Source organism: Saimiri boliviensis, chromosome 17 (assembly GCF_048565385.1).
Source record: "Saimiri boliviensis isolate mSaiBol1 chromosome 17, mSaiBol1.pri, whole genome shotgun sequence".
Classification (NCBI taxonomy): Eukaryota; Metazoa; Chordata; class Mammalia; order Primates; family Cebidae; genus Saimiri; species Saimiri boliviensis.
This window is the reverse complement of record NC_133465.1, coordinates 24,093,096-24,110,585: the sequence shown is the minus strand read 5'-3', so window position 1 is coordinate 24,110,585 and position 17,490 is coordinate 24,093,096. Positions and strand designations below refer to the sequence as shown.

At 43.1% G+C, this 17,490-nt stretch overlaps 1 protein-coding gene across 1 annotated transcript in view; it reads left to right on the top strand.

Moving 5' to 3' along the window:
- ANKFY1 (ankyrin repeat and FYVE domain containing 1) overlaps nt 1-17,490 on the top strand; it is an 89,181-nt gene that overhangs the window by 13,882 nt on the left and 57,809 nt on the right. Inside the window, exons 2-3 of the mRNA XM_039476664.2 lie at nt 4,553-4,745; nt 10,548-10,666. Of these exons, the coding sequence (XP_039332598.1) occupies nt 4,553-4,745; nt 10,548-10,666 (312 nt within the window). The remainder of the gene's footprint in view (nt 1-4,552; nt 4,746-10,547; nt 10,667-17,490) is intronic.

The window sequence follows — 17,490 nt, the reverse complement described above, 5'->3', positions numbered from 1 at the left end:
AGATAGATAACTGCTTGCTTCCCCTTTCATTTGGCTCTGTGTGTTGTTTTAACATCTGTTTCTTTTTTTTTTTTTTTGAGACGGAGTTGCGCTCTTGTTGCCCAGTCTGGAGTGCGGTGGCACAATCTTGGCTCACTGCAACCTCTGCTTCCTGGGTTCAAGCGATTCTTCTGGCTCAGCCTCCCAAGTAGCTGGGATAACAAGCGTGCACCACCATGCCTGGCTAATTTTGTGTTTTTAGTAGAGATGGGGTTTCACCATGTTGACCAGGATGATCTCGATCTCTTGACTTTGTGATCCACCCGCCTTGGCCTCCCAAAGTGCTGGGATTACAGGCATGAGCCACCGTGCCCAGCCTCTATGTGTTGTTTTAACATCCTGATTCGCTTTTTTTTTTTTTTTTTTTTTTTTTGAGATGGAGTTTCACTCTTGTTGCCCAGTCTGGAGTGCAGTGGCACGATCTTGGCTCACCGCAACCTCCGCCTCCTGGGTTCAAGCGATTCTCCTGGCTCAGCCTCCCAAGTAGCTGGGATAACAGGCGTGCACCACCATGCCTGGCTAATTTTGTGTTTTTAGTAGAGATGGGGTTTCTCCATGTTGGTCAGGCTCGTCTTGAACTCCCGACTTCAGGTGATGTACCCGCCTCGGCCTCCCAAAGTGCTGGGATTACAGGTGTGAGCCACTGCGCCCAGCCAACATCCTAATTCTTTTTGTTGTTGTTTTTGAGAAGGAGTCTTGCACTGTCACCCAGGCTGTAGTGCGGTGGCGCGATCTTAGCTCCCTGCAATCTCTGCCTCCTGGGTTCAAGCAATTCTTCTGCCTCAGCCTCCTGAGTGGCTGGGACTACAGACGTGAACCGCCACGCTCACCTAATGTTTTTGTATTTTTAGTAGAGATGGGGTTTCACCTTGTTTGCCCAGACAGTCTTGATCTTCTGACCTTGTGATCTGCCTGCCTTGGCCTCCCAAAGTGCTGGGATTACAGCTTCCTAATTTTTTAAAATCACCTGCAACAGGGGAACAGGGGTTGTTTGGCCTCTCAGGCAAATCTGACCTGAGACTTGCTGACTTGTTTTTGTGCAGTCCTTAAGCTAAGAATTTATGTATATGTTATACATGTAATATAAAAATAACCTGTAAATATTAACTATATTTTAAATATTTTTAACTGGTTGAAGAAAAATCACATCAATGTATCATGATGGGAAAATGATATGAAATTCAATTTTCAGTGTTCAGAAATATTTTTAGTCCTTAAGCTAAGGATGTAGGGAAGCATATGAAAGAGACGGAGAACCAGAATAAGAGGGTGGCATTGTGGTTGTGGTTGCTGAAATAAGGGAAGAAAAGCGATGGACAACAGTGTGATGTGCTGTCAGAGGTCTAGGAGGAGAGCCACTGGCAGGAGTCCACTGGATTTGGGAATTGGAAGGTCATGGCTGAGAGGAGTTTGAAGGGAATGGTGGGACAGAACCAGGGAATGGCAGGTGAGACAGGGATGTGTGGTAGCTAGAGATGGAGGGGCTGAGGGTTTCAGATGTGATGTGGAAGTGGGAGGCTTTAATAGATAGAGACTCGACCTGTTTTATGTGCTGGCTTGAACCACCCAGTTGAAAGAGAGACTGGAGTTGCAGGAGATGGGGTGTGGATGATAAAGCAAAGGTCCTGAGGAACGTGATGAGATTTGGGGAGCACATGGGGGATTAAACTTGGAAGGGAAGGCGATACCCTCTTTGTGTGGGAATGATTGCTGCGACTGTGGGAGTTATTGGCAGTATTTCTCAGGGCATTGGGCTGGAATGAGGCAGGTTGGATCGGAGATGGGCTTGAGGGCATGTCAAGATTTGGAATGTTTGTGGTGTGGAGTAGGGAGTGGGGAAGGGACCAAGGCCTAGGGGATGATTGTAGCAGCACTGTGGAGCCACGGAGATCTTGATTGATAAAGCTGCCAGTTTGCATGGTTACACGAACCCCCTGTCTCATCCCTTCTCAAGACTCCAGACCCCAGGTGAAGGAGAAGTTTCATGACTGTTTGCTTCCTCAGGGAAGCCTTTCCTCACCTCTTAAATTAACGTTATAGGCTCTCATAGCCGTTTTTACCTTCCAGGTCTCTAATGTAGAGTTGTAGTTTTGCATTTGACTGTTGTAATTATTTTAATTATAAATTATAACAAAAGTTGTTTGACTTCTGGCCGGGTGTGGTAACTCATGCCTATAATCCCACCTCTTTGGGAGGCCGAAGTGTGAGGATCACTTGAGGCTAGGAGTCTGAGACCAGCCTGGCCAACATGGCAAAATCCCGTTTTTACTAAAAATACAAAAATTAGCCAGGTATGGTGGTGCTGCCTGTTGTCCCAGCTGTTTGGGAGGCTGAGACAGGAGAATTGCTTGAACCCGGGAGACGGAGGTTGTAGTGAGCCAAGATTGCGCCACTGCACTCCAGCCCAGGCGATAGAGTGAGATTCTGTCTTAAAAAAAAAAGTGCCGGGCGCGGTGGCTCAAGCCTGTAATCCCAGCACTTTGGGAGGCCGAGACAGGTGGATCACGAGGTCGAGAGATCGAGACCATCCTGATCAACATGGTGAAACCCCGTCTCTACTAAAAGTGCCAAAAATTAGCTGGGCATGGTGGCACGTTCCTGTAATCCCAGCTACTCAGGAGGCTGAGGCAGGAGAATTGCCTGAACCCAGGAGGCGGAGGTTGCGGTGAGCCGAGATCGCGCCATTGCACTCCAGCCTGGGTAACAAGGGCGAAACTCCGTGTCAAAAAAAAAAAAAAAAAAAATTGTTGACAGGTGCAGTGGCTCACGCCTGTAATCCCAGCCCTTTGGGAGGCCAAGGTGGGTGGATCACAAGGTCAGGAGTTCGAGGCCAGCCTGGCCAACATAGTGAAACCCTGTGTTTACTAAAAATACAAAAATTAGCTGGGCATGTTGGTGCTCACCTGTAGACCCAGCTACTTCAGAGAAGAATCGCTTGAACCTGGGAGGCAGAGGTACCATGAACCGAGATTGCACCACTGCACTCCAACTTGGGCAACAGAGTGAGACTTTGTCTCCAAAAAAAAAAAAAAAAAAAAAAACCCACATTGTTTCTCTTTATTTTTCTCAGTAACTTGGAGCTCTGAGGACAGATTCATCAGAGTGCGCGTATCATTGTGCAGGGTCCAGCACCTAGTGGACGCTGGACAGATGCTTGTTGCATTGCATGAATTAGAGACAGTGGTTCTAAACCTTCTTACCTGCCCAGTGCACCTCTGAAAGTTGACTTGCCTCCATCTGAACCCTTACTGACTGCCCTGATTGTCACCTGAAGGAGGACGGGTGTCAGGGTTGGGGATAGTTCATATGATCACAAGCCCTGGAATAAGAATGTTGGGCTCAGATCCCAGCCCGTCCTCTCACCAGCCTTGCAGCCCAGGGGAATCATAACCTCTCTGTGCCCCAGTGCCCTCCTCTGTAAAATGAGGGTGGAATGTAGCAGTACGTGCCTCATAGGCTTGTCGTGAAGATGTCATGAAGCTGAGCACAGTGGGATGTGCCTGTAGTCCCAGTTATGGGAGGCTGAACCAGGAGGAATGGTTGAGTCCAGGCGTTTGAGTCTAGACTGGGCAACATAGTGAGACCTTCATCTCTTAAAAAACAAAACAAAACATTGAATGAGGGAATTTATATAAAGCTTTTAGAAGAACATGTAAAAATTAGGAAATTGTTATTACTGTTAGTGGTTTCAGAAAATCTTGTAGGTGATTTTGATAGCTTTTTCTCCTGGAGACTCCTGGCTTTATGGGAAAGGATTGGCAGGGCAGGTGCCTGTCAACATCTTTGTGTATATCTCTTTATTGTAATCTACTGAACACTGAGCTTCTCAGAGGAGAAATCCCTGTAACCATGATGGTCTTCCTTCTCTAGCACCCTGAAACAAACAAAGCCATTCTTCTTTTTTTTTTTTTTTTTTTAAATAAATTTTTTTTTTTTTTTTTGAGACGGAGTTTCGCTCTCAGGCTAGAGTGCAATGGCGCGATCTCGGCTTACCGCAACCTCCGCCTCCTGGGTTCAGGCATTTCTCCTGCCTCAGCCTCCTGAGTTGCTGGGATTACAGGCACGTGCCACCATGCCCAGCTAATTTTTTGTATTTTTAGTAAAGATGGGGTTTCACCATGTTGACCAGGATGGTCTTGATCTCTTGACCTTGTGATCCACCCATCTCGGCCTCCCAAAGTGCTGCGATTACAGGCTTGAGCCACCGCGCCTGGCTTTTAAATGAATATTTTTTTAAAAAGTAGTGACAGTATGTTGCCCAGGCTAGTCTCGAACTCCTGGGCTCAAGTGATTCCCCCTGCTTTGGCCTCCCAAAGTTTGGGATTACAGGTGTGAACCGCTGCACCCATCCCTCGAAGCCATTCTTGGTCCTGTAGGACTAGCACTAAGAAATAGTGGAACTGTCAAGGGGCCGGTCACTTGGGTGTCTTTCCCATCTGTGTGATGAGGGCACAGTGAATGCTGCCTGCTTTATACCAGCCACGGTAAATTTGATGCTTTGTTTGCCTTGCAGAGGAGGTGGCCAAGTTGGAGAAGCACTTGATGCTTCTACGGCAAGAGTATGTCAAGCTGCAGAAGAAACTGGCAGAGACAGAGAAGAGATGCAGTCTCTTGGCTGCGCAGGCGAACAAGGACAGCAGCAGCGAGTCCTTCATCAGCCGCCTGCTGGCGATTGTGGCGGACCTCTATGAGCAGGAGCAGTACAGGTGAGCTCCTGAACACCAGAGGCTCCTGGGCCAGGCGACAACTTTTGTCGTTGACTTTCTTCACAAATTTATTTCTCTCTCTTAAGAATATTAGCAGATCTTTTTTTTTTTTTTTTTTTTTTTGAGATGGAGTTTTGCTCTTGTTACCCAGGCTGGAGTGCAATGGCGCGATCTCGGCTCACCGCAACCTCCGCCTCCTGGGTTCAGGCAATTCTCCTGCCTCAGCCTCCTGAGTAGCTGGGATTACAGGAACGTGCCACCATGCCCAGCTAATTTTTGGCACTTTTAGTAGAGACGGGGTTTCACCATGTTGACCAGGATGGTCTCCATCTCTCGACCTTGTGATCCACCCGCCTCGGCTTCCCAAAGTGCTGGGATTACAGGCTTGAGCCACCGCGCCCGGCCTTAGCAGATCTCTGTTCCCCAGAATAGAAGCTCCTTGAGGCAAGATTTTTGTCTCTCCTGTTTACTGCTTCAGCAAAGTGTCCAGGAGTCATGGTGATAGTATTGCTAATGCAAACAGGAATTGGCTTACATGTCTAGGAATTCAGAGAGCAAAGGTCCATTTCTCTTGAGATGGTCAGAGGAAAACAGGCTTGGAACTAGTCGGAGAGTACATCCTGATGGTTGTGGGTGAAGTCTGCAGCCCTACAGCTCACGTTAACAGCTGGCCAATTCTTAGCTGTGTCACCTCATTCTGTGTGACATGCCTCAGATTCCTAATCTGTAAAATGAGGTTACTACTGCTACTTACCTTCAGGTTGTTGTGAGGATCAAATTAATAAACACAGGTTAAGCAATTAGGACACTGCATAGCACATAGTAAGTGCTCAGTTGTTAACTGTCGTTATTCTTTTTAAAACTTAAAGTTTTTCACTGGTTATAGCAGCAATAGGATGTTAGCTGTTGTTATTTAAGTGAGTTTTGAGGTAGATGTTAGAGGCTGGTTAGTATTTAATGGATAAAGACAGTAATATTACAAATAAGGAGAGTAAAGTCTCAAAGGTGAGGAAATACAGAGTGTTCAGATGACAGAGAGGGCCAGGACGGGGTGCATGCCTGCTAGCGGAGTAGAGAGAGGTAGGTAACGTGGGCTGGATTGCTTTAGGATGCTCAGGTAAGGAGTCGGGACTTGGTCCTCTGGGAAGTAGACTGTGTGTTTCCAGTTTGGGGACTCTCATCATCAGGGTCGTGTTTTAAGAAGATTAACGTGCGGCCGGGCACAGTGGCTCATGCCTGTAATCCCAGCACTTTGGGAGGCTGAGGTGGGCCGATCACCTGAGGTCAGAAGTTTGAGACCAGCCTGACCGATACGGTGAAACCCTGTCTCTACTAAAAACACAAAAATTAGCTGGGAGTGGTGGTGCGCACCTGTAGTCCCAGCTACTCGGGAGGCTGAGGCGGAAGAATCGCTTGAACCCAGGAGGCAGATGTTGGCAGTGAGCCGAGATTGCGCCACTGCACTCCAGCCTGGTGACAGAGCAAGACTCCGTCTAAAAAAAAAAAAAAAAAAAAATTAGCTGAGAATGGTGGCAGGTGCCTGTAATCCCAGCTATTTGGAAAGCTGAGGCAGGAGAATTGCTTGAACCCAGGATGTGAAGGTTGCAGCGAGCCAGGATTGTGCCACTGTACTCCAGCCTGGGCAACAGAGAGAGACTCTGTTTTAAAAATAAACAGAGATTACCATGCTAGTTTCATTTGGGTGAAATTGTAAAGAGAAAAGAGCAGGGCAAGCACCTGTGATGTTGTGTATAGTCCAGACCAGCAATGATGAAAGACTGAATTGAGATGCTGGACATGGCAAAGAAACAGATGAGAATATACATAAGAAGGAAGGACTTGAGCCATTTGGGAGAGAGAAGCTCAGTCTAAGTAAGACTTAGTAAAATTTTCAAATAAATTAGGACATTTTAAACAGGTCACTCATGCCTGTAATCCCAGCACTTTGGGAGACCAAGGCAGGTGGATCACCTGAGGTCAGGAGTTTGAGATCAGCCTGGCCAACATGACAAAATCCCATCTGTACTAAAATACAAAAATTAGCTGAGGGTGGCGGCACACACCCGTAGTCCCAGCCAGTCAGGAGGCTGAGGCAGAAGAATTGCTTGAACCTGGGAGGTGGAGGTTGCAATGAGCTGAGATTGCACCACTGCACTCTAGCCTGGGTGATTGAATGAGACTCTGTCTCAAAAAAAAAAAAAAATCGAAATTTAGAGAATGCAAATAACAAAAAAATAAAATAACTCAGGATTCAAAACTACTATCATCTTAGTCCTTTCTAAATGAAAGAATTCTATTACCAAAAAAGGAAGTATATATTCTGAGTATAGTTTCATAAGTTGAATAGATGTAGCTTCTTGTAAAATACAGTCCATTGTCTTTTTTTCCCCTCTTTTTCCATAAACAAGTGAACACTTCGTTTCTTTTTTTTTTTTTTGAGACGGAGTTTCGCTCTTGTTACCCAGGCTGGAGTGCGATGGCGCGATCTCGGCTCACCGCAGCCTCCACCTCCTGGGTTCAGGCAATTCTCCTGCCTCAGCCTCCTGAGTAGCTGGGATTACAGGCACGCGCCACCATGCCCAGCTAATTTTTTGTATTTTTAGTAGAGACGGGGTTTCACCATGTTGACCAGGATGGTCTCGATCTCTTGACTTCGTGATCCACCTGCCTTGGCCTCCCAAAGTGCTGGGATTACAGGCATGAGCCACTGCGCCCGGCCTGAACACTTCGTTTCTTACTGGCCCAGGGAAGCCTAATGTTATTCTGTTACCGACATCTCTCTCCTACTCTTTGAGTCTCTTTCCCGTAAGAATTCCCATCATTTACTTTCTCAATTACTTATTAATTGGTAAATAATTTTATTTAGCATTCATTGTATTGAAATCCTTCTCAGAGACAATGGGAATGAGACTGGGCAGTTTTCTTCCTGTCACTTTTTATCTAGTTATTGTATGATCTTAGGACTCCCACAGGTCTCTCTTCAGCTTCTAAAACTGCCCTAGGCTAGGTGCGGTGGCTTACACCTGTAATCCCAGCACTTTGGAAGGCTGAGGTGGGTGGATCACTTGAGGCCAGGAATTTGATACCAGCCTGACCAACATGGGGAAATTCTGTCTCTACTAAAATTACAAAAAGTAGCTGTGCTTGGTGGCACGTATCTGTAGTCCCAGCTACTCAGGAGGCTGAGGCAGGAGAATCACTGAACCTAGGAGGCGGAGGTTGCAGTGAGCCGAGATTGCACCACTGCACTCCCACCTGGGGGACAGAGTGAGACCTTCTGTAAAACAAAAACAAAAAAACCTTGTTCTTTATCTAAAGAAGATTAAAACCCTATGTTACCTACAATGTCAGATATGGAATGGAGCCTTCTTTGGAGACTAAACTGTCAAGATGTAACTGAAATTAGGAAATCAGTTTCTAAAGCAGAGATCTAATACCAACAGGGGAAAAATACCTTTATTCCATACCGTGCATTTTGTTGAAATATATACATAGTATGCTTCCGTGCATTTAGCAACTGGAATGACTAATGTGTAGGTTTAAAAATTTTTTAAGTTGAGAAATGTGGAAGAAAGTGGTAGCCTTTTTTTTTTTTTAAATACGAGACAGAGTCTCACTATGTTGCCCAGGCTGTTCTCAAACTCCCAGTCCTAGCCTCACAAAGTGCTGGGATTACAGGTGTGTGCCACTATGCCTGGCCTACATTTCAAGTTCAGAACACTTCTGTCCCATAAGTAGTTAAGAATGATGGCTATATGTAGTTATTTACTATACTCATTCTTTTACCAAACAAATTTGTAGTTTATAAGTTTTCTTATGGAAGTGTTTGAGAAACCAGCAAGAAACTACTTATCTTCTCTCCAGTTACAGCATCCTGATTTCCATGTTTTTAAAGGAAATAGTCTTTCATTGAATGGACTCAAGTTTTAAAAAAAATTGCTAGGCCCTTAATTGTTTCTATCATTCAGTTTTCATTTGTGTTTTAAAAAATTATTTATTAGAAATTATTGATGAAATACTTATCTTTGTTTCCATTTGCTATGTCAGATTACAAAAGATCTATTTTTGACCTGATGCTCATGAATGGTAGAAATTTTCTAGAAATACTCATTTTTATGATTTTATGGCTAAAAGTTATACTCACGGTTAAAATAGTACAGACTGAAAATCCATTTAATTTATTAAAATGTAATACTTTATAAATATATTGAGAGTTTAAAAGTTATTTGTGCTTTGTAGGTAGCTTCTTGTTTTTGTTAAATTATTTACACTTTTGTCACAAAATGTGTTGATACGGTTTTATGTTTTTTTTTTTTTTTTTTTTTTTTTTGAGGCGGAGTTTTGCTCTTGTTACCTAGGCTGGAGTGCAATGGCGCGATCTCGGCTCACCGCAACCTCCGCCTCCTGGGTTCAGGCAATTCTTCTGTCTCAGCCTCCTGAGTAGCTGGGATTACAGGCATGTGCCACCATGCCCAGCTAATTTTTTTGTATTTTTAGTAAAGATGGGGTTTCACCATGTTGACCAGGATGGTCTCGATCCCTTGACCTCGTGATCCACCCGCCTCGGCCTCCCAAAGTGCTGGGATTACAGGCTTGAGCCACCGCGCCCGGCCTATGTTCTGTTTTACATAGAATACTCAGTTTCTTCTTTGTCCGTGAATAATGTTGTACTGCATTAGCAGCAGTTTGTAGTAATTTGAAATAATAAATACTCTGAATCTTGTGATCTAATATAGTTATAGCTTGGTCTTTGGTGGAACTAGAATTGTTGATCCTTTCAAATGATGATGAGGCATGTTCTAGACAATACTGTAGGGTAGAATGTGTCTCTGTCAAGTGTTACATACAAACAGTATTCTGTTTGGGTTTCCTTTTAAGTGGATGGGTTAATTCATGTAATGGTATATTTTTTTTTCTTTTTTTTCCCCACTTACTAGTGATTTTTGTATAGTTTCCAAAGAGTTTCCAATGTAATAAATAATTTTAAAGTTGAATATGAAAATAAAACATGTAACTAGAAGCAAGATGATGACAGTGAGTTTGGATTCCTGCCAGCATAACCATATGGCATGTGCTGGTGTCAGCCCAGTGGGTCATCTTGACGTCTTTTGTTAACTGCCCAGATGCTCTCCTACAGTAGCATTTGACATTTCAGAGTTAAACAGAAATATCTATTCAGGAAGATCTTTTCATATAATGGCATGTCATAAATATGGAAGCATGTTTTCAAAAGAGAGCTTTTTCCTCACTGCCTTTTTTATAAGTAGTTGAGTAAAAAAGGGTCAGTGTTAGGTCTCAGTGTTCCTGGTGAGAACAGGAGTCCAGGCATTGGGTTTCATGTTCTGGACCCCTTGTCAGTTTGTTCTTGGTTTTTCTGCCAAACCTTGCTTGAGCATTACTGTGGAGCACAGCAGCACTGTCATCTTGGAGCTGTCCTCACTGTCTTTCTTTCTGTCCCTGATGGCCTATTTTGTTTTATTCTATATAAAATATCCTCTACTTTTTATGTGAGTATTAATCATCCTACTTAACTTGTAGGTTCCCCACCATAAGAATGCCATTAGAAGGTGTATGAAGGCATTCTCTTATGAATTAAAGCCAGAATTTATACCTAGAAAACGTTTCTAACAACATAGAATCAAGATGACCCGTTAGAATTCAGTGCTAGCATATAGAAATAATTTTTTGCTATAATTTTTTCTTTTGCAGATAGATGTTGATCAATACTCAATGTGTTTATCAGCTATGAATCCTAGTTAGGATGACATTTTTCTAATATATGTGGATCTTTTTCTTCATCAGTGATTTGAAGATAAAGGTTGGGGACAGGCACATCAATGCTCACAAGTTTGTCCTGGCAGCCCGCAGTGACAGCTGGAGTCTGGCTAACTTGTCTTCCACTAAGGAGCTGGACCTATCAGGTGAGCGTTTGAGCAATGAGGGACACGAAACTGCTAGCGGAAGAACTCTCGGCAGAAAGTTAGTGTCTTATTTTGAAATATTTGTGATTTAACGAAAGTAAAATAATTTTCTTAGCAATTGATGGTGACCATGAACTAGTTAAATAATTAATGAATCAGGAGGTTGTACTTTTAGGTGCTTTGTTTACCTACCTATTTAGGAGGTAATACCTGGCTAACAACTCATAAATATTTGAGTATCTGCAATGTCCTTATGATTTATAAAATGTAAATATTTTCCATACACTCATTTCATGAAAAAGTATGCTACAAATAAGGATTCATGTGCAGAAAAATTTTTTCCCTCAAATCTAATAAGTCTTGCTGTCAAATTGCCTAAAACTTAATACTAGATGCCTGAACTCAGAACAGTTACTCTGAAGAATAATAATTACCTTTCTTAAACATCAAAGGTTGACCATTAGCCTTCAGAATTTTAATAGGCGTGGGTTACTTTATCATATGGTGGATATGTTCATTTGCTTCATTTTAGTACCCATTTTACTATATATGTATCTCATAGCATTGTGTTGTATAGCTTAAATATATACAGTTTTTTTTTTTTTTTTTTTTAAAGAATTTTAAGACTGGGTATGGTGGTTCATGCCTGTAATCCTAGCACTTTGAGAGGCCAAGGTGGGAGGACCACTTGAGCCCAGGAATTCAAGACCAGCCTGTGCGAACATAGCAAGACCCTGTCTCTACAGTAAATTTAAAGAAAAAAATCAGCTTGACGTGATGGCATGTGTCTGTAGCCCCATCTTGTTGGAAATCTAAGGTGGATGGATTTCTTGAGCCAAGAGTTTGAGGCCACAGTGAGCTGTGATGTCACCACTGCATTCCACCCTGGGCAACAGAGCAAGACCTTGTCTCAAAAAAAAAAAAAAAAAAAAAAAAAAAGAGCTACATTGGCTTATTTAATGTTATTATTTGTTTTATATCACGTGTGTGTGTGTCTGTGTGTGTGTGTGATTGAAGCAAATAGGGTGGCTAGTGGACTAAAAAACAATCATTTTCAAAAGTCGACCTGAAAGTTGCATTTTTATTTAGTACTTGCCTGACTGCTATTGGGAAAAAAGGGGCAAAGAGCAAAGTTTTAATTTAATTCTACTGTTAATATTCTTGAGAATTATATGGTGAGGAGAACGACAGGGATGTGTTCTGAGAAATGCGTCATTATGTGGTTTTGTTGTGGGAATACCATAGAGTATATTTACAGAAATCTACTTGGTAGAGCCTGCTGCCTGCCTAGGCTATATGGCATAGTCTGTGGCTCCTGGGCTACAGCCCTGTGCAGCGCTGGATGCCACAGGCAGCAGTAACACGGTGGTAAGTATTTGCATATCTAAACATAGAAAAGGTCAGCAAAAATGCCATATTATAATTTTAGGGGACCAGCATCGTATCTGCAGTCTGTTGTTGACCAAACATAGTTAGGCTGCTCGTGACCATACTTGCCAAAGTGCTTGTCTGAGTGAGTTACATCTTTGTTTAGAAGGTCTGTCAGTGCAGAAGGCACTACTTTCCATGGGCAGTGCCAGCATCACTGGGGTGATGACACAGTCCCTGCCATATGGAGACCATACTCTGCTGGAGGAAGCAGGCCGCAAACAAGTCATTTCAGACCAGGGCTCTACATACAGAAATGTGATTTGCTTACACGTAAGGTTGAGAAGAGACTCAGTTGGGGTGATAAAGGAGGGTTGCATAGGTGGCTAAAACCTGAGCAGTGTTGTAAAGGCCAAGTAGGCACTTATCTCACGGACTAAGGGGATTGTATGTCAGTGTTCCCCAACTGTGAGTGAACTGTCTCTTTATGATAATTTCTAGGATTTAACTTGAGATCCATAACTAGAAGTTATAGATACAGATACACATATACACTGACACGTGTGTATGCCTGCATGCCAGTGACTAAAAGCATCTGCCTGGGACATAGTGTTTTCCTGGAAGGGCATCAGTTCACGTGATCGAAATCTCAAGGCATAGCTTTTTTTTTTTTTTTTTTAAGCATAATGTTTTGAAGCCATTTATCTTTGACCTCATATATAACAGAATTATGGACACCTTTTAAAATTCATAAGATCATTTGGTGTTTTTCACAAAATGTATGGTAGGATCTTGATTACATGAACAGAATGTTTATGAAGTCTAGAAGATAATATATGGAAAATATTCGACTTGGTTAGAAAAAGTTAAGAATAAGCTACCATCTTTTGATAGCCATATAATCAAAAATTGATGATCCTAGTAGTTGTGAGGCTCATGAAATTGTTATTCTTGTACATTGCCAGTGACATTATAAGTAGATACGATAGTTTTAGAAAGGAGTTAGGCAGCTGAGTGGTGAAATATTCTTACCTTTTTTTTCCTTCATTATGTGTCTTCTGGGAATCTGTCATAGGTAACTCAGACAGTGTTAACGTTCTTCAGTTTTATGTCTAATGGTGAAATATTGACTGCAACCAAAATGAATGAGAGTGGGAAGACTAAAACATGGCTACTCTCTGGAACAAACAAAATTGCACAACACCAAAAATTGCATTAAGGAATAAAAAGCCAATTTAAACATTGAATTTAAAAATTTTGCCTTTCACTGAACTTTTTTAGTACATCCAAACATTTAGAGCTTAATTCAGTGCTGTCTGGCCACAAGATTGCATCACTGTGAGTCAGGAAGTTTTTTTGAGTTGAGAACAATAAATTGTTAATGTCTTCAAATGTCTCTAGACTCGCTCCAGTTGTAAATAGCAAGTGTGTTTTGATCCTACTATAAGGTTTATTTCAGAAGTTTATTTCATTTACTTCAAAGCAAATGGTTTTTGTGGCTTTGGTAGATCAGGTATCTGTGAAGATAGCTGATGGGAGAACATGTGGCATTTTTTTTTTTTTTTTTTTTCTCTCGAGACGGAGTTTCGCTCTCGTTACCCAGGCTGGAGTGCAATGGCGCGATCTCGCCTCACCGCAACCTCCGCCTCCTGGGTTCAGGCAATTCTTCTGCCTCAGCCTCCTGAGTAGCTGGGATTACAGGCACGTGCCACCATGCCCAGCTAATTTTTTGTATTTTTAGTAGAGACGGGGTTTCACCATGTTGACCAGGATGGTCTCGATCTCTCGACCTCGTGATCCACCCGCCTCGGCCTCCCAAAGTGCTGGGATTACAGGCTTGAGCCACCGCGCCCGGCGAACATGTGGCATTTTTACTGTTTATGACATTTTTATGAGTGGTATCTTTGAAATGTGTTATGGGGGAGAGGTCCACGGTGGTAGTGGCACGTGTGGACCTGTTCATGTTTAATTGTGTGCTTTGTCCAGCAGTCCTGCTCACTGCCTGGGTGGCTGTGTGATTGCCTAAACCTGGGGTTGCAGTTTCTGGGACTGGCTGGGAAGCCTGTGTGTTACGTGATACCTGTGAGCACTAGCACTTCGTGGCTGGCCAGCAATTTGAGGAAGATTGGAAATAGGTTCTTGTAAACAGGTGTATAAATAGCACAAAAGCTATGTTTTAAATGCCCAAGTGTTTTCCACACCAACAGGTTTGATAAAATCATTTAATGAATTTATTGGTGTTTTGTTTTTTCAACATTAGTCCATTCATGTAACAAATACTGAGTGGTGAGCACTGTTTAAGGTGCTACGAATACAAAGTGTACAAAGTTAAATTCTTGCTTGCACGAAACTTACATCTTAGAAAACCTCCACATGTTTCTTTTCAAGATCTTGTCTAATTTTTCTTCTTTTTTTTTTGAGAGGGAGTTTCACTCTTGTTACCCAGGCTGGAGTGCAATGGCCTGATCTTGGCTCACTGCAACCTCTGCCTCCTGGGTTCAAGCAATTCTCCTGCCTCAGTCTGTCGAGTAGCTGGGATTACCGGCATGTGCCACTACGCCTGGCAAATTTTGTATTTTTTAATAGCGATGGGGTTTTTCCATGTTGGTCAGGCTGGTCTCAAACTCCCAGCCTCAGGTGATCTGCTTGTCTCAGCGTCCCAGAGTGCTGGGGTTACAGGCGTGAGCCATTGCACTCAGTCCTGATATTTCTTAAGATTAAAAACAAGTTTAATCCTGCTGTTAGTTATGATTTTTTGGGGGCGATTTTTTTATTTTATTTTTTTTTACCCAGGCTAGAGTGTAGTGCAATTATGGCTCACTGCAGCCTTGACCTCCTGGCCTCAGGTAGTCCTCCCATCTCAGCCTCCCGAGTATCTGGGACTACAGGCATGTGCTACCATACCTTGTTCATTTTTTGTATAGATGGGGTTTTGCCATGTTGCCCAGGCTGGTCTTGAACTCCTGGACTCAGGGAGGGCCCCTGCTTTGGCCTCCCAAAGTGTTGGAGTTACAAGCATGAGCCACTGCACACAGCCTTAATTATGAGAATTTTAGCACATGCTGGTGAAATACAACAGGCATTATGTACTTTAAAGGTATTTGAGTATATGAATCATACCTTGTTCAAAAAAGTGAAATGTTTGCACCTGATGTGATCCACTGTTAAAGACACAGTCACTTCTGTAGGATTCTTTTTTGTTAGTTTGTTTTTGAGATAGGGTCTCACTCTGTTTCCCAGGCTAGAATGCAGTGACACTGTTGTGGCTCACTGCAGCCTTGAACTCTTGGGCTCAGGAGATCCTCCCAGCTACCTAAGATCAGCCTCTTAGGTAGCTGGGAGTTGCCTGATTAATTTTTTTTAATAGAGATGGGGTCTTGCTAGCCAAGGCTGGTCTCAAACTCCTGGGCTCAAATGATCCTTTTGCCTCTGCTGCCCAAAGTGCTGGATTTCAGGCATGAGCCACTGTGCCTCGCTTTTCTGTAGGATTTTTGCCATTAATGCATAACCTCAATCTAACCATGAGAAAACATCAGACCCAAATTGAGGAACATTTCTCAAAATAATCAGCCAGTGTTCCTCAAGCATGTCAAGGTTATGAAAAACAAGAATGGGACCGGGCGCAGTGGCTGACACCTGTGATCCCAGCACTTTGGCAGCCCAGGGTGATCGGATCACGAGGTCAAGAGATTGAGACCATCCTGGCCAACATGATAAAACCCCATCTCTGCTAAAAATATAAAAAATTAGCTGGGTGTAGTGGCGTGCACCTGTAGTCCCAGCTACTTGGGAGGCTGAGGCAGGAGGATCGCTTGAACCCGGGAGGCGGAAGTTGCAGTGAGCCAGGATCGCGTCGCTGCACTGAGACTCTGTCTCAAAAAAAGAAAAAAAAGAAAAAGAAAAACAAGAGTGGTTTAGGAAGTATTAGAGATTGGCTGAGACTAACGCTGAATGCAATGTAGAATCCTCAGTTGGAATTCTGGCCGTAAAAAGGGTATTACTGGTAAAATTAGCAAAATCGAGCCTATAATTAGTTAATAGTATTGGTATTGTAGGTATTACCTAGTTACCTAATTTTGATAATTGTACTGTGGTCATATAAGCTGTCTTGGTCTTAGGGGAAGATGAGTAAATGGCACATGGGAGTGCTCTGCAGCTTTTCTGTAAGTATGAAAGTGTCTGAAAATGGAAACCAAGTAGAAATTTGCTTTTTTATTTCTTATTAAGATATGTTTAGGGCCGGGCGCGGTGGCTCAAGCCTGTAATCCCAGCACTTTGGGAGGCCGAGGCGGGTGGATCACAAGGTCAAGAGATCGAGACCATCCTGGTCAACATGGTGAAACCCCATCTCTACTAAAAATACAAAAAATTAGCTGGGCATGGTGGCGCGTGCCTGTAATCCCAGCTACTCAGGAGACTGAGGCAGGAGAATTGCCTGAACCCAGGAGGCGGAGGTTGTGGTGAGCTGAGATCGCGCCACTGCACTCCGGCCTGGGTAACAAGAGCGAAACTCTGTCTCAAAAAAAAAAAAGAAAAAAAAAAAAAGATAATTTTTAAATAGATGAAGTGATAGATATGTCAATTAGCTTATTATAAGCATTTCATAATGTATACATATATCAAAACATGTCATACATTATTAACTATATAATTTTTGTCAACCCTAATAAGAAAGAATTAAAGATAAAAGTTTATAAAGATAACTGATTGACCAAGTAGGAAGAGAAAGAATGTGACTGCTAGCTCAACAAAGTGTAACAAATCTGAGTCCACGAGGAGAGTGTTACTTCTGTGTAAAGTAGAGGAATTTACTTCTAGCAAAATGACCTGTTTATAGCCTCTCTGTAGCACTTTACCGATAGCAGCTGACACGGTGAGAGGTTCCAATGGATTAGAATGGCTGTTTTGAAGCTAAAGTTTGTTGCATGCTTTCTCAAGCAAAGATCTTACGGTTCCTTGGCTTAAGAGCTCAGGGTGTGAGTCATTCAGCTCTCCTGGAATGTGTGCTGGGTAGTGTCAGGCCATTCCAGATGGCAGAAAGCATCCTCCTTCCTTGCTTTCATCCTGGTTGGGAAAGTTGTGCCCTGAAGAATCGCCTGGAAAGCTTGCACTGTGCAGTGGGAGGGCATAGTTTCCCAAACTCTGTGCTGAGGCACCCCCAAACGCTTCAGCAAACTCAGGGGAGCTGTGTGATATTTAAATTTTTAAGAGAAGCATAGCAGTGTTCAACATCTGTTGGCTACTGTATGAACTACTAGCTCAAGGCTGTTCAGTTTCAGTATTAAGTCATACTGTGTTCTTTATTTTTTTTTATTTTTTTATTTTTTGAGACAGAGTTTCGCTCTTGTTACCCAGGCTGGAGTGCAATGGCGCGATCTCGGCTCACCGCAACCTCCGCCTCCTGGGTTCAGGCAATTCTCCTGCCTCAGCCTCCCGAGTAGCTGGGATTACAGGCA